Source organism: Callithrix jacchus, chromosome 11 (genome assembly GCF_049354715.1).
Source record: "Callithrix jacchus isolate 240 chromosome 11, calJac240_pri, whole genome shotgun sequence".
Taxonomy (NCBI): domain Eukaryota; kingdom Metazoa; phylum Chordata; class Mammalia; order Primates; family Cebidae; genus Callithrix; species Callithrix jacchus.
The window spans coordinates 59,267,870-59,290,471 of record NC_133512.1 but is presented as its reverse complement, the minus strand read 5'-3'; the positions used below and the strand labels follow the sequence as shown (position 1 = coordinate 59,290,471).

Genomic DNA, 22,602 nt, shown 5'->3' with positions numbered 1-22,602 from the left:
TTTAGTTGATATCTTTATATATATATATATATACATAAAGCAAATATTTTAGAATAAATATTTTAGTATAAATATTTTAGTAAAATACTATAAAAAGTAAAGGACATATAACTTATTTTAATGGAAAACATCAACATGTAATGTCAGAAGAGTTGTCATCAGTTTCTTTGGAAAGGCTACCAACTTTATTAAGTGAAGTCGTAAAGCATAGCACAGCAGTTAGGACTCTGTTGGTTGCAAGTGAACTATTCTAACTCGTTTAAGCCAGAAAAAAAAAATTTCTTACAGGCTCTGTATCTATCAAATCTAGGAGTAATTTAGACTACAGACATTGCTAAATCTAGGGACTAAAACTATATGAGTAGGTTCTTTTTCCTTCTCTAGCAGCTCTTGGCTTACATTCTCTTAAGTTCATGCCTGCATATCAGTGGTTTCTGCAACTGCCTATGCATCTCAGGACCCCTGATTGACCACATGCCTCCTCCTGAGCCATTCACCATAACCTGGACCAAGCCTGAGTACTGCCTATTCCTGGAGCCAGAAGCAGGCCAACCCCATCCAAAACATATGGATAGAGTGGGGAATCAGGGTACTATTATCAGAAGTCAGTATATATGAATATTGGGCAGCAAGAAAAACAATACCTCTGCAACAAGTATGTTGATCAAAATAAAATTATGTTTTCTTTGCTATAAGAGCAAATGTTTATCATGAGAAAAATACAGCTTGTTTTAATCTTAATATATAAATATGCAAAGCAAACTCTAATGCTCCTTCTCTTCTTTAATGGGGAAGAGAATTGTACAATGGGGGAAGTGTTTTCCCTCCTTTGGTAGTAGAGGTATCTTGTCAAAGAATTGGAGATAAATGCTTTTATGCTGGACATATAGGAAACATGTGTCTCTGGATGCTGCTATGAAGTTTCCCTCTCCTGCCTTCATTTCCTTCACACCCCTCCTCCAGCCAGAAAGCCACAAAGTTGGCTTCTTATCCAGGGATCAGAGAGACAAGGATATGTTTCTCAGACAGGAAAATAAACTGGAATTTAAGTCTGGATTCTGGGCCCATGGGACACACTCAGCAGTGTACTGGCAAATGTATAACAGCTGCCTCTCCAGGAGGGAAAAGCACTGATTTACATCACATTCTCACCAATTCACATGGTGTAAATACTGCCGCTATTACTGATCTCAAGCTACCAACATGATGCCATTGAATACAGACTTGGGAAATCAAACAGGTTCTACTTTCATTGTTAGATAAGAGCAGTCTTATCACCTCATTGGGCCCACATTTTTCTCCCTCTTCTTTCCTCCTCCTCCTCCTCCTCCTCCTCCTCCTCCCCACCCCCCCACTCCCTCCTCCTCCTCTTGTTCCTCCCCCACTCCTTCCTTCCTCCTCTCTGCCTACATTCCTCTAGGGATTTTCCATTATCCTGTCTGTAAAGACGGTAACATCTTCATTGAGAGTAGAGATTGCACCTATTGTGGTGGCCTCTCACCCTGGCCCAGACACCCATCCCCTTGTGCCCCATAGGAGTAGATAACATGTATCAGCTTATCAGTGAGCTTTGTTCTCTCCTGAATCCCTTTCTCTAGTCTACCACCCTCAACAAGATATTAGAAGGCATAATTTGTTTCTTTCCTTCACAGGAAACCCTAAGCATGGGCAGGAGCATACAACAATGAGATGCCCATAAAAAAAAGCACCAGATACATCTTAGGTACACTTCAGAATACCCAGATTTGATGTGAAGTATCCATGGCTAACAACAATGAATCTTTGCTCCATTTTGTAAACTATAGGCTCTCTAAGAACAAGGTAGAGACCATATCTCCTTAATTATTGTGCTCAATATCTCAGTAAATAAATGATTAGATAATGTGATTGTGGCCTCAGCTCCTGGCAGCCTTTCCCTTGAGCTCTCAAAATGTAGCTCAATATACTGAGTTCAAAGGGAAGATTCAGCCAGAAAAACACTATACAAGTAATGTTCAACATAGACAACATGTTAGTCTAAATGTACATAACATGATAGATTTTCTCCAAAATGGTGAGGTATAAATACTACTACATGAATATAACCAAGGTGTGGAAATAGTATTACCTGCCCCAGTATCATTTTTCTATGTAGTACAATTAAATATCTCAGATTGATTAGGACTGACTCTAACCTAGAATTTGTGATGCCTGTGGACCTTTCCCCTTCGATGTAGATTTTACCCATTAGGAAGAAGAAGGGTAAAACAGGGCAGATTATTATCTATCAGCGATTTAACAGACAAGTAAATGTAAGCTAATGGAGGGCAGTAATGTTGCTTAATACAGACACTTGCACTTGGTAGACAGATTCTCCCAAGTTTGCATATTATAATTCCAGCCACCACACAGTGAGTGAGGAGTGAGTGAGTGAGTGAGTAAGTGAATCTTTCTCACAATGTCACTAATTCTAAGTCTCTGTCTCTCATCACATCCTGTACTCTCACACCACACCTGAGCCCTAGGGGATGTGATGTCTCTCCTATCCTGCCTGGCTGAGAGGAGGATGGTATAGTTTCTTACATTAGTCAGATAAGACAAAATTTCAAGCTTTCAAACTGAAACTTTTACTACTAAACTGAATGAAAAGAAAATCAAAAGAATAAAAGTGATGAAATTCAGTGAGCACAGATAAAAGTCACTTCAACAATCTCAGTAATGAGATTTTTACCACATGGGGGAGCTCATTCCAGCATGGTTAAACGAATTGTCAGACAGTGCTTACTTACATTGGGTGAAAAAAGATCAGTGAATAATTAACTGAATAATGTTCATCCATTCTGGCATCCTTAGAATAAAAAATAAAGTATATTTTACACACAAGTATGTTATCCACCTTAAGTTTTTTCAGGTCAAATATCCAATTTCTTCATCATTCAGGTAATATAGTTTCTAGAATTTATGAATCTGGTCAGTTCCATCTGATGTGCTACAGTTCATTAATATTCCTCTAAACTGTGACCAAACAGAACAAAGATTTTCCAGGTGAGCAGGAACAATGTAGTCCCTCTCATTTTTACACGCATTCTGCCAACACAACCTTAACTTACATTAGTTTCATTAGCAACCATTTTTCTTTATTGCTTATAGTTAGTTGCTTTTCAAGGAGAATGTCAAGGATACTCTCTGAGAAACAGTAGCAGACACTGACATCCAGAAACTGGCCTGGTACTTTCAGATCAAAATTCTATAGATAAACCCAATATGCAGACTTTGGTTTCTAATATAATTCTCCAATAAAAATGAGCCTGAGCTCCTTGGAGAAATGGCTTTCTAAGGCTGGGGCAAAAAACTGTGAGTCTGGAGCGTCTTATTGAGCTCCCAGTGGCCAAAGCTGGAAGATTTGAACAAATCAATAATGTAGTGTTGGGTTATAAACCAAAGTATAAATAAATGTTTATAAATCCATACTGATATAAATAAATGATGAAAGGAAGGAAAGAAGGAAGGGAGGGAGAGAGAAAGTGGGGGAAGCCTCCATACAAAGAATTCTAAATTATTTATGTAGATATTCCCTCCTTAAGAAGGTAGAAGATAACTCCCCATTCTCACGTATGGGTTGTGCTTAGTGACTTCCTTCCAAAGGATATAATATAGAAAGAAAGTCTAAAGCAACTGTATGATGGAGAAAATTGGCAAACACTACCTTAGCCAAAGTTAAACACCATTAATGGTAAGTCACGTTGATGACGTGTGCCTTTGATATGACGTGTTGAGTATAATACTTTACCTCTGTGGTCTTCATCTCAAAAGCCTATAATACCAGTCTAACAATCAGGCAAACCCAAATTGAGGGGCATTTTGCAGTATACCTCACCAATACTCAAAATGGTCAAGGTCATCAAAAACATGGTCTTAGACACCGTCACAACCCACAGGAGCCTAAGAAGACATGAAAACAGTGTAACATGGGATTCTGAATGAGATCCTGGAACAATAATAACAAAAAGGATCTTAGGGAAAAAATACTGAAATCTGAATAAAATATGAAGTTTGTTAATATTGTATTGGTTTCAGGCCAGGCGCTGTGGCTCATGCCTGTAATCCCAGCCCTTTGGGAAGCTGACTCGGGCCAGATCACTTGAGCCCAGAAGTTTGAGACTGGATTGAGCAATAGGGTGCAATCTTGACTCTACAAAGAATACAAAAATTATCTGGGAGTGGTGGTTCACACCTATAGTTCCAGCTATTCAGGAAGCTGAGGTAGGAGGATCAATTGAGCCCAGGAGGATGAGGCTGCAGTGAGCCGTGATTGCACCACTGCACTCCAGCCTGAGTGAAAGAGCAAGACCCTGCCTCAAAAATAAATAAATAAATAAAAATTAACAAAATAAAAATTAAAAAGAAAAAGTGGGTAAGAGGTATATAGGAGCTCTGTACCATCCTTGCAACTTCTCTGCAAATTTAAAACTATTTTAAAATGAAAAGTTTATCAAATTTACAAGAAAAAAACATTAAAAATGGGCAAAGGACATGAACTTCAAAAGAAGTAATACATGCAGCCAACAAGCATATGAAAAAAAGCTCAATATCACTGATCATTAGAGAAATGCTATCAAATCACCATCTCACAACTGGCAGAATGGTGTTATCAAAAAGTCAAAAAATAACATGCTGGCAAGGTTGCAGAGAAAAGGGGATGCTTATATACAGTTGCTAGGAGTGTAAATTAGTTCAACCATTGTGGAGAGTAGTGTGGCAATTCCTCAAAGAGCTAAAAACAGAACTACCATTCGACCCAGCAATCCCATGACAGTACATGCTCAAAGGAATGTAAATCATTGTACTATAAAGACATGCACATGCCAGGCACAATGGAGCATGCCTGTAGTCCCAGCTACTTGGGAGGCTGAGGCTGGAGGATCTCTTGAGTCCAGGAGTTCTGGGCTGTAGTGTGCTATGCTGATGGGGTGTCTGCACTAAGTTCAGCATCAATATGGTGACCTCCCAGATGCTGGGGACTACCAGGTTGCCTAAGGAGGGGTGAACCGGCCCAGGTCGGAAATGGAGCAGGTCAAAATTCCTGTGCTGATTAGTAGTGGGATGCTACCTGTGAATAGCCACTGCACTCCAGACTGGGCAACATAGCAAGACCCTGTCTCTTTAAAATAAAATAAAATAAAAGACACACACATGAATGTTCACTGAAGCACTATTCACAATAGCAAAGACATGGAATCAACCTAAATGCCCATCTTGACAGATTGGATAACGCAAATGTGGTCCATATACACCATGGAATACTATTCAGTCATGAAAAGAATGAGATCATGTCTTTTGCAGGAATACGGATGGAACTAGAGGCTATTATTCTTAGCAAACTAACACAGGAAAAGAAAACCAAATACCACGTTCTCATTGAAGTGGGAGCTAAATGATGAGAATGCATGGATACAAAAAGGAGAACAGCGGACACTGGGGCCTACTTGAGGGTGGAGAGTGGGAAGAGGGAGAGAATCAGAAAAACTATTGACTACTAGGCTTAGTACCTGGGTGACAAAATAATCTGTACAACAAACCCCTGTGACATGTGTTTGGCTATAGAACAAACCTACACATGTACCCCTGAACCTAAAAGTTAAAAAAATAAATAAAATTAAAACTTTAAAGTTAAAAACAAATTCTTGCCAGCTGCAGTGGCTCATGACTGTAATCCCAGCACTTTGGGAGGTGGAGGCATGTAGATCACCTGAGGTCAGGAGTTCGAGACCAGCCTGGCCAATATGGTGAAACCCTGTCTCTACTAAAAATACAAAAAATTAGCTGAGCATGATGGTGGACACCTGTGATCCCAGCTACTCGGGAGACCGAGGCAGGAGAATCACTTGACCTGGGAGGCAGAGGTAGCAGTGAGCCTAGATCACGCCATTGCACTACAGCCAGAGCAACAAGAGTGAAACTCCATCTCAAAAAAAGAAAAAAAAAGATTTGACAGAAACAGCAGAGGAACTTTAGACATAGATAATTATTACCCCTTGTATCATCTTATGAAGAAATATTTGTGGGGTCAATATTAGTTTCTTTGACACCTTTTTTCTCCTCAGCCTTAAGCTCTCTGAAAAATAACTGATTATGAGCTAAGCCAAATGAGGACAGCATAAACCCAAAGCTGTGAAAGTGACTGAGTCTTCACCACGGTACCACTACAAGAATTGGTGGTTTGTTTTGTAAAATGATCTCTTGACTTACCTAGTCAAAGACAAAAGAGAAATACATATTGTCCCCATTCAGCTTCATTTTGACCACTCTCTTTATCTTCTATTTTAATATCATAAAATTGCTTTTGAATTAGATATTTTAGTCTATCCCCCACATTGTCCCACTGCAGTGTCAACTCTGTGAGTCAAGGATTACATCTGGATTGTTCACTAATATACCCTTAAGCTTAATGACTATTTGTTGAATGAATCAATAATGAACAGAAAGAATAAGATTTTTTATACTCAGATGACACTATTTGTGCCCAAAACGGGGAGGAATTTTAACATAAATAGGTATGTAATCACCATAAAAACTTAAGATGAACTGTTCTAAGACGAGATTGCCCAGTTTAGCAAATGATCTTATTTTTAATCCAGTGTAGTATGTAAATTCAATTAAAAGAATTAGAAACCATTTTGCCATTAACTGGAAGACTAATTTTATTGATTTAATCTAAAATGTTTATCATTGCTGCAATAAAACTGTCATGACAACTATGAGTGATTGAGGACAACTGGTTGAACAATTTTTTAGACTAAAATTATGTGGTCTTGCTTTACAGCATTGAACTTTTGAGCTTCAATCATTTGCCCACAGATTGTAAAAGAGAACTGTTTTTTAAGGAAAACCTAACACTGCCTCTAGGTACCACTTCAGCTCCTCTGCAGGAAATGAATTCTAGGTGGATATCTTTCTGGTCATTTTTATGAGAACATTAGCCCTACCCTCCAACCAGTTGATTTTTTGAGCTTAGGGATCCATCCTTAATTGGTAAGATAAGATATTTTCAATCTAGGAATTTATTAGCCCCAAATCTCATATTATCTGCTACTCACTTATGCAAAATTGGTTATATGAAACAATATTACTGAACGCTATGAGGTCCTTCTTAAATATTGAAGATTCTTTACCTGGAGTTTATGCAGCCCCCTGAAATTACATGTAAAATGTAATCTTATGAGTGTATATAAAACTCCTAATAAATGTCATCAGAATTTGAAAGTGCTCCATAAAGGAAGGGCAAAGAATGCCCTTCCTTTAATTCAAAGTTTATTCTTGGATCAAGTTGGACCATAGACAGTTACTTGTTCAGTATTATTTTAGCTGATTTTAAAACTTTTTATATTTAAGTTTGCATGTACTTGAATCAGATTGTATAGGAGAGAACCTGTCATTGTAAGGATACTTGAAACTGGTGCTATAAACCACGGTAGCCACTGTGAAAACCTACGAGTCAGATTTGTATTGATTCTTTGTCCTGGAAAAGGCTGGACCTCTATTGAACATGTGGTTTGGATTTTCTTATAGGCATGTGAATCTTGAAACTGTTCACGTGTCCCTCTTTAGTATTAGAAGTGGGAGACAGACCAAATTTATAGGTACCCTTCATCAAAGGTATAGGCTTTTATGACATGCATTCAGAAAGTATTCCTCTAAACCATAACTCCATTGTATTACTTTCCTGTCTTCATGTCCCATTGTTCCAATTTCCTCCCCTACTTCACGTTTTCCTTTTCTTTGGTATATTTAAGCTGCACATCCCTTTTGAAATAAGACGTGAGATAAAAACAGGCAAAATAAAAAAAACTCAGCTAACACGAAAATTCTATCAAATTATACTTTACTAAAATGAAATTTCTTACTGTCTTTTTGTTTAATGTTCCTTTTTCAAAACAAAGACAATAAAAAGGAAAACATAAAAAGTTTAAGTGCTTAATGCATAAAACATACTTTAATATAGAAGATGGCTTGGTAATAAAATGTACATTTCAAAAACAACACAATATACTACATTAAATATTACTTTTTAGGATAATACTGCTATTAATTTTGGCACACTTTAAAAGTCAATGTTAATGTATAAAATACCTTATAAAATTGGTTATCATTTTATTCTATTGACTATTAAATTAAAAATATATTTCACATTTGCCTTTTGTGTTTTCTTCAAAATGAAGACACTGTACAAATACACCTTCTAACTCAAAAAGTATTGAGAATTTACCTGAAAAGATTGAAATAATTCAACAGCAATAAAGCAATTACAAAAAAAAAGTTGATCAGTATTAAAGAAATAATTTGTATAACTACTAGAAGAAGTATTTGACCTCATACATACTGACAAGTTTTCAGGTCGCTGTCATCTTGCTTGAGGTATTTTTCGTGTTTTCTCTTAAATGTAATATTCTCATAGACTAAAATCTAGTCCAATAAGATTTAAAAGAACACATTGTTGATATTCATTCCAATATGACTCTTAAGATTTCCTGCTTTTATACAACTCTATGAAAAAATTAATTTCAAAAGCCTAAATACACATCTGATGTTTAAAATTTCTTCAACAAATGTAATATGAATAATTACAGGGTTATATGACTTTCTTATGAACTATTCATGGGGAAACAAGAATAATTTTAATTATCTACCAAAGTGTATTATATTCCAATATCATTTAGAATTCTTTGCACATCAGAGCTCGTGTGGTTTGTAAATAATATGAGTAAAAATGAAAATCAAAACCTATCATTTTAGGAAAAAACTAAATATGCAAATGTGCTAGATTGTTGGGTAACTTGAAAAAATTTGAAGAATTAAGTAGTGACTTTTAAATAAAAATAAACTATAATTATTTTAAATACACATTTAAATTACCTCCTGTTTTTTTCTGTGGAATATTATATTTGGGAGACATCACCTGTCTTCTGCCCATTCCATGAGATCTTGAAAGCAAGCAGTCTACATACATGTCCCAGAAATCCTGAGCTATGTTTAAGAAGACGTTATAATGTCCAGGCCACTGAGATTTTTGCAAGAACAACATGAAATTCCAAAAAGCATCCACATTGTGCTCTATCTTGAGTTCCTTAAGATCTATCAGTGTCAAAGAGCAAGCTTTCCAGCACTGGAGATCAATGTCTTTGGTGATCCCTGGGCTGATGCTAGCAAGCACTCCCTTTTGAAACTTAAAGTCAGCATTAACCAGATTGATCAGCATCATGCAGCCCAGCTGTAGGTAGAACCATCTTCTTGCAGCAAAACTCATTTCTATTTAAAAAGAAAAAAAAAAAACTTAAAAAAAATTATTCAATCACTTGATCTAAAAAACTACACACAAACATATATTTGTTTTTGATCAAGCCAAATATGCTTACTAGGTATTTGCTAGTTTTTTCTAAGTTACTGATTGTCACACCTTCCTTTAGGACATTACAGTTCCAATTTGATTTCCAACGTTCTGATCAAAACTTCAGGAGCCACTGAAATCCAACATGTTTATGTAAATGTAAAAAGTTCATTTAATCACAGACCTTTAAAACTGGCAGAAACCTTAAAGAGCTTGTGCTCCAACCTTCTCCCTTTATTGATTAGAACAATTATAAGTGATACGGTCCCGCAAGACTTCAGACTCCTGACTGCCTATCCAAGACTACTACATGCCACAACACATTTCAACTAAGTGGATCAAAATGCAGTCCTTTCTACATGTAACCATAAGAAATATTTTGTTGTTAATTGAGGTATTAACAACCCAAATAGTACTAGATCTCACAAGCACCGTTTAAGTTTCAAAGTTACTGCTGTTTCCATTTATTGGAAAACACCGTTTAGGCACTAATGTCCGGTGTATCCCTGGCTTCTCTCAGGTTGTAGAGGAGCTGGTTGGAGAAGATGAACATATACACACATGAAGGGGCATGAAGACAAAGGTGATGTAAGGTAGGATGAGAGTATGCAGGGCCCATTACATTCAGCAAAATCTTGGCATTTTCTAATGCTTCTTTGCACACCTCATTGCCAACTGTTGTTTGGTAAAATCGGCCCAAAGCACATAGGAGGAAGTCAAGGAATAAGTTGGCATTGAATTGCCACACAGCTAATATTCAAGGCTGGTGTTAGAAATGTCCCTTTTACAACCTTGACAGCAACGGGGAGGGATCCAGAACACATCCCCCACCCCGCCGCCCCTGTACACCGCCGTCTGCCACCTCCCCAAAAAAGTTAGGCTGAAGAGAGAAATCATACGAAACAAATCTAAACAGCATATTCAAGTTGTTTCACATGGTTGAAAATTATGCAAATTCCCCAAACTGAGGTGAAAGGCAGCAGTTTATGATTCGTATTGTATCAGAAGGGCTAGGGTAGAACCAGGGAATCTTCTTCCCTCTCAATTTCAGGTTAGCGCCTCACCCAGTGCCCACGCCCCAGGTCAGATCACCTGGACCCAGAAGAGGGAGCCCACGCGGGAGTTGAGGACCTGTGGTCGACGTCCGAGGCGCGCGTCCGGGCGCGGTGTCCTGGGTGCACTGCGCTCTTTCGGAGGAGGACACGGGCGCCTCCTGCTCAGCAGGAACCAGAGGTTTCAGCGCAGGCGACCCCTGCCCTCCCTTGGTCCCCGCCCCCTGCCCAGTGGACCCACCCACCGAGGCAGATGAACTGGGTGAAGCAGTGTTGTGAGACCCAACCCGAGCGCTCAATGGACGCCGGAGCCCGCCCCGTGGAACTGTCTGGGCCGCGTGGCGCTCCAGCGCTGAGAGGCTCTGGCTCACGGCGGGTGTTGCTGCGTGTTCTGCTGTGGCTGCGCGGGGTTCCCGAGACAGCCCCGCTGCCCGGACTGCGCTCCTTTTCTAGAGGCGGAGTGAGGGGGCAAAGCGTGGGTGGCCGCGCTCTCGAGACCCCTCCCTGACCTCGCCCTCCTTCCCAGCGTTCCGACCCTTGTGCGGTGCGCCCCTGCCTTGGCCGCTGCTCTCGCCTTCTTCCTCGGACTTTCTTGCTATGTAGAAGGCTCAGGGGCCTCTTTGCTTTCTCCCTTCTTACTTTGTTCCTTCTTTTTTCCTAGTTGAGAAGATCTATCTCGGCAGTAGTCAATCCACATAAGCAAGTTATTTTCTCCCTCCACCCAGCCATGCTCCACACCGTATTCTCCTATCCAAAGAAAAATTTTCTTAAGGCTGTGGACTCTCTTAAAATCCTTAACCTCCGTGACCGGTTCTAATCTCTAGATAAGCATCGTTTATTATTAACACTAACACATACCCACGTACAAACATACCCTTGCTTCTACCTAAATACACACTCTGGGGCAAAAGTTTCCTTTAGCCTTTCATGGATGAAGACCCCAGCAAGTTCCTTGAATTTTACATATGTATGTTGTCCATCAATCCCAGCCCCCACACATCACTTAGACTATATATGAGTTTAAGTCTGTCTGCTCTGCCTAAAGCTCAGCAGCGATGACCAGATGGGGCCAGGGAAATCAATCCAAAGTCAGCTACTTTATCCCCATTTTCCCTCAGGTAGGCACCCTTCCTCACGTTCTTGAGCTGGGATGGTGAGATCCTGCGGTGAGATACTTGCCAAACCCAACAGCCCAGTTCCCCAGTCATTGTCTCTGCTAAAGGTCATTTCTCCCAGCACCCACCATTACTCAAAGCTCCACCCTGTTCTCATCACCTCGGTGGAGCTAACGTGGTCAATCATTAGTTCTGCCCTGTCAATTCTTCTCTAAATGGCCCTTCTATCTGCAGGACCAGCTTCTGCACAAAATAGAATTGAGAAAAGGAGAAGACTTGTTTACTCGGATTAGGTAGGATACACACGAATCCATCTCACACCAGATATTCTTCGGCTCAGAGTTCCAAGTGTTTTACTCTGCCATTAATCCTGGACTCACAATTAGTAGAGGCACAGAGTGACCTAATCCAACATCCCAGCTGAAACTTGAACAAATCACCCTCCCAAGGAATTTGTCCACCCAGCAAAGCTGTTGTCCAGTGTGTCTTAACCTTAAGCACATTCCCCACCCTCAAAGGAAGCAACCCCTTCCATCCTTGGGTTAATGTTGGCCCTTCAATGCTTCCTTCTCAAATGAATTGGCTCCATTTCTCTGTTGAATAACCACATCGTTCCTGTCAATCGTTTTGCGAAATATATTTTTCATAAAACATTTTTATCTATATACAAGTATTGCAAAGCCTATTGAAAAGTTGTAAAATACAGGAAAATGTAAGAAGACAGGTAATAGTTGTCATTAAAATATATTTTTAAAATATTCTGACATTAATGTACTGAATAAGAGTACATATTTGGGTATGATTATTATAACACACACATAGAGAAATGGTATTCTGAATAGAGAACTTATATAAATCAATAGAAAAATAAGGGCAACTCAGAGAAGAGTAGACCTTAATATTCAGTAAACGTGAGAAAAAAATACCAAAATACTCTAAATTTAGATACACTTAATAACAAAGCCATTTCAAGAAAATGATAAATTGTTGTCCCCAAATAAGGCTTAACAAAAATTATTCGGTAAAATACAATCACAGCAATTGTTTGAGAAAATGAACACTTCATATACTTTTGATGAGACTATCAGCTGGTATAATCACCATGGAAGAAAACTGTTTTGGTATTTTCCTTTTTTGTTTGTTTGTTTGTTTGGTTTGTGGTTTTTTTTTTTTTTTGAGATGGAGTTCAGCTCTGTCTCCCAGACTGGAGTGCAGCGGCGCCATCTCAGCTCACTGCAACCTCTGCCTCCTGGGTTCAACTGATTCTCCTGCCTCAGCCTCCCAAGTAACTGGGATTACAGAGTCCCACCAGCACGGCCAGCTAATTTTCATATTTTAAGTAGAGAAGGGTTTCACTCCTGACCTCATGATCCGCCTGCCTCGGCCTCCCAAAGTGCTGGTGCTATCAAGCGTGAGCCACCACACCCGGAACATCTGTTTAAGCTGAAAGTGATCCAGAAATTCTACTCCTGACATGTACCCTCAAGTCAGTAAGAGAAGATATTCTTTATGTAACTGATTTTTCTGGAGTCTACTGCTACATTCAAATAGAATGTGGCAAAATGATGACAAACATAATTTTTTAGTCATCATTGGGTAATCAAGAAAGTGAAATCGGCCGAACACGGTGGCTCATGCTTGTAATCCCAGCACTTTGGGAGGCCGAGGCGGGCAGATCACAAGGTCAAGAGCTCGAGACCATCCTGGCCAACATGGTGAAACACTGTCTCTACTAAAAATACAAAAATTAGCTGGGTGTGGTGGCACATGCCTGTAGTCCCAGCTTCCGGGGTGGCTGAGGCGGGAGAATGACTTGAACGTGGGAGTAAGAGGTTGCAGTGAGCCGAGATCATGCCACTGCAACCAGCCTGGCGACAGAACGAGACTCCATCTCAAAAAAAAAAAAAAAAAAAGAAATAAAGAAAGTGAAATATTCAGGGAAAAGGGGAGTGGAGGAGAAGCATAAAGAATCAGAGAAAGGAAAAGAAGAAGGGAAAGAGAGAAGGAGGAGAGAAAAGTGAGATGTAGATAGTTTAGACTTTATTAAAACTGGTAAACATCCACAGTAAAAAGTGAGATATATTGAGTTTAGACTTTGTAGAGTTGTTAAATATGTATGGTACAATTTCTTTGGCAATTTCTAAATGACAGAAATAGGGAACAAAACTCTTGAACCAGGGCGAATAAAAATGAATAAGAAAAACAGATTGACAAATCAAAATTCAATTAATTGAGAAAGCAAGGAGAAAAAACACAGCAAAAAGTGACAAGTAGAAAGTACATTTATAAGAATCAAGTAAACTATCATAATAAATAGTCTGAACTTGTTGATTAAAGGAAGGAAGATGTGGTTGGATTTTAAATTCTGCTATGTGCTTTTACAAAAGATAGATGAAAAAATGAGGACAAAGAAACTTGAAAAGAATGGAAATAAATATACCATGTAAATGTTAATTGTATTTTAAACTGACAGCTTTATTAATACAAAAAGCAAGATAAAGGAGAAAGGGGAACACTATATAATGATAAAAGACTCAATTCAGAAAGAAAATAAAAATATTCTAAATTTAGATATACCTAATAACAAAGCCACAGAATACATAAAGCAAAAATTGATAGAAGTAGAGGGAAATTTTGACAAACTCACTATCATAGTGGGAGAGTTCAACAAGCCTTTAGGTTAAGATGACAGTTACTAAATGTGTAGATAATTTGAACCATCAAGTTTATAAGGAAACATGAAACTTGCAGTTAAAGAACACATTCCTCCCAATAGAAAAAAAAGCAAGTCTCATGAAATATAAAGAAAGTCTCAACAAATGTCAAAAATCATTATCCCTCAAACTTTGTTGCCTGACCACAACAGAAAGTTTAAAAGTCTAGAAAGTGCTTTAAGAAATATAAAAACAAGAACATGAGTTTTCATGTTTTTAAATTTAAACAATAAATGTACTTATTTATGCAATGACATTAAACAATAGATTTTAAAATGAAACACAATGAAAATTATAAAATATTTCAAACTGTGTGATTAAAAAAATTGCAGATCAAAACTTGTGAGAAGTCAGTTAAGAGGGTACTTCAAAGGAAATTAACAGCTTTAAACACTTGTGCCAAAATAGAGGCTGAAAATGTGATATGAATGATAAATGCAACCAAATTTAACAGCTGGAAAAGTGGCAGAAAAAAAGGCCCCCCAAATTTAAGAGATTTTACAAAAGCCCAGTGAACTAGAGCAAAAAGAGATGATTCTTTGAATAAAATCGAGCAACCTCTGATGAGACTGATCAAGAAAGAAAATGAAAGAAGGCAGAAAAATGATATATATCTATAGAGAGCAAAAAAGATTAAAATTAGGTACATGAATACTAACAACCAACATATACCATAAATTTGAAACTTTAAATTAAATTAATTCCTAGAAAAACATCTAAAAACTTGGCTAGACATAGTGGTTCACACTTGTAATCATAGCACTTTGGGAGGCTGTGACAGATGGATCACCTGAGGTCAGGAGATTGAGACCAGCCTGGCCAACATGGTGAAACCCATCTCTACTAAAAATACAAAAATTGCCAGGTGTGGTGGTGCATGCCTGTAATCCCAGCCACCTGGGAGGCTGAGGCAGAAGAATCACTGGAACCGGGAGGCAGAGGCTGCTGTGAGCCAAGATTTTATCACTGTACTCCAGCCTAGGCAGCAAAGCAAGACTCCGTCTCAAAAAAAGAAAAAGAAAGAAAAAAAATTATAAAACTCATGTAAGAAGAACTACAACGCCAGAATAGTAAATGCTGTTTAAAGACTTTGAATAAGTAGTTTAAAATCTTCCCACTGGAAAAAAAAAAATCAAGTCCTTATGATTTTGCAGGGCAACTTTCAGGGATCAATTACTTCCTGAAAATTAAAAAAGAAGGAAATCTCCCAGACTTATTCTAACAAAATGAGACAAGGACAATCTGAAAAAGAGTAAAGTCACAGGCCATCTTACTAATGCTTACATACAAAAAATTCTAAACAAAATACTGATATATCAAACACAGTAGGACTTACAAAAACACAGTAGTATCAAGCTGGGATTATCCTAGGGATGCATGGGTAGTTTAACACAGGAGTGCCCAGGCCATAGACTGGTACCAGTCTGTGGTGTTAGGGACCCAGCTGTACAGCAAGAGGTGAGCTGTGGCCCAGTGAACATTATCATCTGAGCTCTGCCTCCTGTCAGATCAGCAGCAGCATTAGATTCTCAAAGGAGCAGGAACCTTAGTGTGAACTGCAAATGCAAGGATCTAGGTTGTGTGCTCCTTATGAGAATCTAATGCCTGATGATCTGAGGTGGAACAGTTTCATCCCGAAACATCCCTCCCTACCCACCCCGTCTGTGTAAAACTAGTCTTCCACAAAACTGATCCCCAGTGCCAAATAGGTTGGGGGCTGTTGGTTTAACATATTAAAATCTACTATATGTACCATGTATACAAATTAAATGGGAGGCTGGGCATGGTGGTTCATGCCTGTAATCCCAGCATTTTGGGAGAACAAAGAGGGCAGATTGCTTGAGTTCAAGAGTTTGAGACCAGCCTGGGCAACATGGAAAAACCCTGTCTTTACAAAAGATACAAAAATTAGTGGCACAAACCTAAGTCCCAGCTACTTGGGAGGCTGAAGAGGGAGGACCACGTGAGTCCAAGAGGTAGAGGTTGCAGTGAGCCAAGATGGCACCATTGCACTCCAGCCTAGGAGACAGAGAAAGACTCTGTCTCGAGGAAAGGAAAGGAGAAAGGAAAGGAAAGGAAAAGGAAGGAAGGAAAAGAAAAAAGAAAAAAATCAGAACTGTCTAGCCTAGCAGAGAGGCAGCAAAGCTCTTGATGAGGTTTGGAAATCAACTGTCTGGGTTTAAGTCCTGCCTTCTGCATCCAGATGATAATTTGTGACTTTGGGCAAGTGATTTAATCTCTTTGTGGTTAATTTCCTTGTGTGTAAAATGGAGATGAAAAATGAACCTGCTTAAAAGGGCTGTTGTGATAAATATTTGTAAAGTGTTCTGAACAGGACCTAGCACAACATGCTATATGGAATCATTTGTTTAGAAATAATAAAAACATAAATTATATGATAAATTAACAAGTATAGGTGGTTGAATATAAGATCAATCTACAAAATCTACTGCATCACTATATATGAGCAAAAGAACCAGAACATATAAATTAGAAAAGAGATACCATTTATGATAGCAATAAGATGTATAAGGTAACTAGGAATAAATTTATCATGGGTATATGAATTCTTAGAGGCAATTTTTAAATTTTTTCTTGAAAGACATTAAAGACTATCTAAATAAAAATGCTAATGTATTATCTATAAAGACATCATCTGCCCAAAATAATATATGCATTTTCAATCAAAATCACAACAGGGTTAACAAAAATGTGATGTTAAAAGTTAAATGGTAAAGCAAAGGCTCAAGATAGCCAAAATCCTCCTAAAGAAGGCCAGGCACAGTGGCTGATGCCTGTAGTCTCAGCATTTGGGGAGGCCAAAGCAAGAGGATTGCTTGAGCCCAGAAGTTCAAGACTAACCTGGGCAACATAGTGGGATTTACTTGCTACAAAAAATTAAAAAATTAGCCAGGCATGGTGGCATGTGCCTATAGTCCCAGCTACTTGGGAGGCTGAGGTGGGAGGATCACTTGAGCCAGGGAGGTTAAGGCTACAGTGAGCCATGATCATACCACTGCATGCCAGCCTGGACAACAGAGTGAAACCCTGTCTCAAAAAAAAAAAAAAAAGGAAAGAAAAAAAAAAAAAATATATATATATATATATACATGTCCTGAAGAAGAACAGAAAGGAGTAGGGTACTTGCTAGTAATTAAACAGAATGTGATTGGCTCAGGAATAAAGTAATTAAACAATGGACCAGATTACAGACCCTAAAAATAAATCTATCAATTTATAGAGACCCTATGTAAAACAACATTAGTATTACAAATCTGTAGGAGAACAGTAGATTTTTCAATAAATAAAGCTGGGGAAACTGGTTATCCACATGGAAAAGGAAATTAGATTCCTACTTTATACCATCATAAAAATCAATCCCAGGTATGTTATCAATTTAAATATGAAAAGCAAAGCATTTATATCCTAAAAAGAACATCAGAGGAATATCTTTCTGATCTTGGGTTGGGAAAGATTTCTTATATCAGACACAAATAGTGCTGACAATAAAAGAATAATTAATACATTTGACTACATTAGTATTAACATCCTGTTAATCAGAAGACACTATAAAAAGATAATCATATTCTGAGAGAAGATATGTTCAGCACTTATAATCACAAATGAATTAGGATTAAGAGCCAAGATAGAAGAACCTTGCATTGAGTCAACAAGAAAAAGATAAGCACAATAATAGAACTCTGGGCAATAGGTATAGAGAGGCATTTCATAGGTAAGGAAACATAAATGATGAATAAACACACACACATATCATTATTTAATTCCAAGCAGGAAAGTGCAACAGGGTTAATGAAAATATGACTCTAAGGGTTAGATGATAAAGCAAAGATTTAAGATAGCTAAACATCTCCTAAAGAAGGCCAGACTTAGTGGCTCATGCCTGTAATCCCAACATTTGGGGACACTGAGGCAAAAGGAATGAATGAGCCCAGGAGTTCAAAACTAACCTAGGCAACATAGTGGGACCATGAGATATGAACTTGCACCCACTGGGTCAAACATTAAGAAGTCTGACAATATCAAGTGTTGGGACCTGAGTGTGGTGGCTCATGCCTGTAATCCTAGTGCTTTGGAAGACTGAGGCAGGAAGATCACTTGAGGCTAGGAATTCAAGACCAGCCTGGGAAAGGCCCCTACCCCACAAAAATTTTAAAAAACAAAATTGCGCTGAGTATGGAAGCATGTTCCTGTAGTTCCAGCTACTTGGGAGGCTGAGGTGGGCAGATCACTTGAGCTCAGGAGTTTGAGGTTACAATCCCACCACTGCACTCCAGCCTGCGTGATGTGAGACCCTGATTCAAAAAATATCAAATGTCCAGTGTTGGTGAACATATGAAGAATATTAGCATTCTCCAAAGAAACAGAATCAATAGGATCTAGCTAACATATGTATATATTTTATATAAAGATACATATATGAAGAGATCTATTATTTAAAAATTGGTTAATGTAATTATGGAGGCTGAGAATCCCCACAATCTTCCATGTGCAAGCTAGATACTCAGGAAAGCCAGTGGTATAGTTCTAGCCTGAGTCCAAAAGCCTTAAAACCAGGAAAGCTGACAGTGTAGGTTCCAGTCTCAGCCTAAAGACTTGAGAACCAGGAGGGCCAATGGTGTTAAGTTCTAGTCTGAGAGCAGAAGAAGACTGATGTCTCAGTTCAGTCAGTCAGGAAGAATCAGTACATTCTCCCTTCCTCCATCTTTTTGTTCTATTTGTGCCCTGAGTGGACTGGATGATGCCCAGCCAATGAATTGGCTGATGGGTAGGGCAATCTGCTTTATTCAGTCTGCCAATTCAAATGCTAGTCTCATCCAGAAACACATTCACAGACACACCCAGAAATAATACTTAAACAAATATTTGGATACCCCATGGCCAGTCAAGTTGATACATATAACTAACCAACACATGAAGCAGCAGAACTCTTGCATAGTGCGAGGAGCATAAATTGGCACAACCAGTCTAGAATACAAACTGGTACATCTTCGAAGTCTGAACAAGTATATAACTTGTAATAACTTTTTTCAATCCCAGGAATAGATCTTGAAGAGATTTTTGTAAATAGGTGACAAGTGACATATCCTAAAATGGAATATTCACAGTACCATTGTTCACAAAAGCAAAAACATGGAAACAACAAAAATTATCACTAACAGAATAGATAAATTAACTGTGGAATATCTAATCTTGTAAGATGTTATTTGGCAGTAAAAAGGAATAGACTACAGATATATGAGTTACAGATTTTTAAAAATGAATTGCTGAAGATATCATTTTATGAAGTTCAAAGACAAGTTAAATTAAACCATATATTCTTTACAAATATATATATTTCATAAAGCAGTTTTAATAGTAAGGAAGTAATTTACACAAATTCAGGAGAGTGGTTATGTTTGGATATACAAGGAAATAATATCTGGAAAGAATGCATAAAGAGCCTTTACAGATAGTGATTTCACTTGTCTTCTTATGCCTATGGTTTCTAACTACATGTTAGAATATTTAGAATATATATAACATGTATAGGATATATGTCAGAATATATTTTTTCTATAATCATTTAATGCATAATAAAACATTTATGGCAATGACAAATGGCATATTTCAAAGATGGAAGGATAAAGTTGGATTTATTGCATTGACATGAGATGGAGCTAAAACAAGAACTGATGCTTTCAGCATACCTGCTTATGGAGTGACAATGACAAATATGAAAGATCAAAAGGAAGATGACTAGTAGGGAGAATGAATTTGATTTGGGATGTGTTGTATTAGAGTTGATTCTGGATCTTCTGGAATATCTAAAATTTATCTAGAAATATTACTAGTTTGACACAAAATTAGTGCCGCAGTTTGACACCAGCCTGGCCAACATGGTGAAATCCCCTCTCTAATAAAAATACAAAAATTACCTGAGCATGGTATGCATCTGTAATCCCAGCTGCTCAGGAGACTGAGGCATGAGGCTTGCTTGAACCCAGGAGGCAGAAGTTGCAGTAAGGTGAGATCGTGCCACTGCACTCCAGCCTGGGCAACAGTGTAATACTCTGTCTAAAAAAAAAAAAAAGAAGAGAAAAAAGAAAATTAGGGCCACATTACAGTGTAAATTGATAAGAGAAAGGCTGAGGTGAACATGGGTACCTATGCCCAAATTTAGTGGCTCATAAACTACAAATGGAATCAATGAAGGAAGAAGGGAAAGAACAATCAGCCTATGCAAGCTTCAGGTGATATAATGTTACAGAACCAAAGAGAGGATATAGTTGAAGAACCAGAAAACTGCTATAGGGTCAAACACTTTAGAGATGGGTAGGAGAATTGGATTTGAGATAGATTTTTCATTTGGCAAAATGGAAGAGAGGTGGCAAAACTCAAAAGCACACAACACATGTTAAAAGAGTCATGATAAATTTATTTAATGTTTAGATTTCACAGTTGGTTATTTATAAAGCCAAGTGTATTACCTAATGAATCCACCTAATTTATCATCATATCCCAAATGAGCCATCTAACTAAGCAAGTATGTTTCCCAAACCATGCATTTTTATTAGAATCGCCTTCACAAGCAGCAATATATTTATCATCATCTTGTTCCTAGAATATTTCTATTATCCCCAGACTTCATCTATAAGTTATATCACAGAGCATCTCTCCCTTTCTCTCTGTCACTTGACCCAACCCTAAAGTTCTTTTTACATAATTCAGCTTTACCTCTGCAATTGGGTGTCTATATTTGCTCTATTACTTGACATCCATCTTTGAATTACTATATTTTGTTGTCTTTTTTCTATGAGAACATATAATGTCCTCCTACAAGCTTAAAAAACTAATGTCTTTATTTCACGTCTTTATAATGACTGGCATATAGTACAAAGGACACAAATATTTTTAGCTAATTTCTATTTCATATCCATGCTACTGCCCCCTCTGAGGGAGTTTTGTCAGCTTTCTACCAGGCACAGCCCTTAATTCTTTCAGAACTCAAATGTTGCCTGAGATTTCCTGGTTTAATCAGGCCAGTAGCGTATTCATTTGCCCACATGCTTCCTACTTTCCAATCACTTAGTGCACTTTTGTCACATTTGTGTTAATCCCATTTCTCCTTTATTGAGCATGTTTCTCCAGGAAATATTGCCAACATCACTCCTCAGAATCTAGAAGGTCACTCCTCACAGAATCTAGGTCACTCCACACACAGCCAAGACATGTTACTGACTAATGCTGCTGAATACCCACGAAAAGAATAATTTTTCAATTCATTAACTTTTTGACTCAGTATAATGAAACACATTAATTTGAAACATCTACAATTGCAATTGCCTCTAGTAAACTTTAATAACAATGTATTTATCAAAGTGTGATTCAATCACCTTGGGGAGAAAGAAAGCAGGAAATGAAAGTGAAACAAATAAGTACCCTTCAGAGAAAACAAGCACTTATTGACAGCTGACTAATTGAAGAGAAAGAAAGCATTCTTTTTTCAGGAACACAGGAGACAAAGATGAACAAAAGACTGTCTCAGAGAAAGGAAAATATAGTTCAGGAGAGAAGTGAAAAAGAGATCGCTAGTCCTTACCCCTTCCAAAACGGATTAGTAGAAAATATTTTGTTACTGTTTAAGAACAAGAAATAAAAGTTTATCCTAGTTTAAGAAAAAAAAGTTTGATATTATTTAAATACAAGAAATAAAAATGAAGCAAACACAAAAGGCATATAAACATTGTATATTCTAGGATCCTCCTTTTCCTTCTTGGATTATTCTTTAGTGGTTATTCTAAGGATTGCAATATATATCCTTAACTCTTCACAGATGACTTACAGTTAATATTGAATCAATTCATGTAAAATGTAGAAACCTTGCAGGGTATGAATTCATTTACTCAACTTTTCATCTTTTTTGCTGTAGTTGTCAAACGCATGACATTTATATACATTATAAATCCTATGATGCAATGTTATCATTTTTGGTGTTCTTTATTTTTTTGCCCCTGAAGACCTCATTTTCCATCTGGTTATATTCTCTTCAACCTGAAGAACTTCTCTGGTATTTCTTGTAGTACATGTCCACCGGATACACATACTTTTAGTTTTCTTTATTGGAAATGCAGTTTACTTCACCATCATTCTGTTAGGATCATTTAAACTGGATATAGAATTTAGAGTTAATGTAGTTTGGGGTTTGTTTTATTCTTTGAAGGTGTTATTCCACTGTTTTCTGGTCTCCATTATTTTTCTGATGAGAAGACATCAATCATTCAAATCACAATTCCCCAATATGTGTCATTTTTCTCTGACAGCTTTCAAAATATCTTCAGTTTTCTGCAACTTGATGA

The 22,602-nt window shown here is 37.7% G+C and overlaps 1 protein-coding gene across 6 annotated transcripts in view; it reads right to left on the bottom strand.

Moving 5' to 3' along the window:
• Positions 1-7,665: 7,665 nt before the first annotated feature.
• Positions 7,666-22,602, bottom strand: part of FAM237B (family with sequence similarity 237 member B) — a 29,685-nt gene continuing 14,748 nt past the window's right edge. For 4 of the 6 annotated variants that reach the window (XM_054237334.2, XM_054237336.2, XM_054237335.2 and 1 more), the window contains 2 exons: positions 20,182-20,320; positions 7,945-9,285 (listed from right to left, as the gene is read on the bottom strand). In XM_054237334.2, the coding sequence (XP_054093309.1) occupies positions 9,216-9,285; positions 20,182-20,320 (209 nt within the window). In that variant the 3' untranslated portion in view covers positions 7,945-9,215. Of the gene's footprint in view, positions 7,783-7,944; positions 9,286-10,456; positions 10,594-20,181; positions 20,321-22,602 lie in introns of those variants that run through there. The other 2 variants (XM_035253088.3, XM_054237331.2) reach the window with 2 other exon arrangements.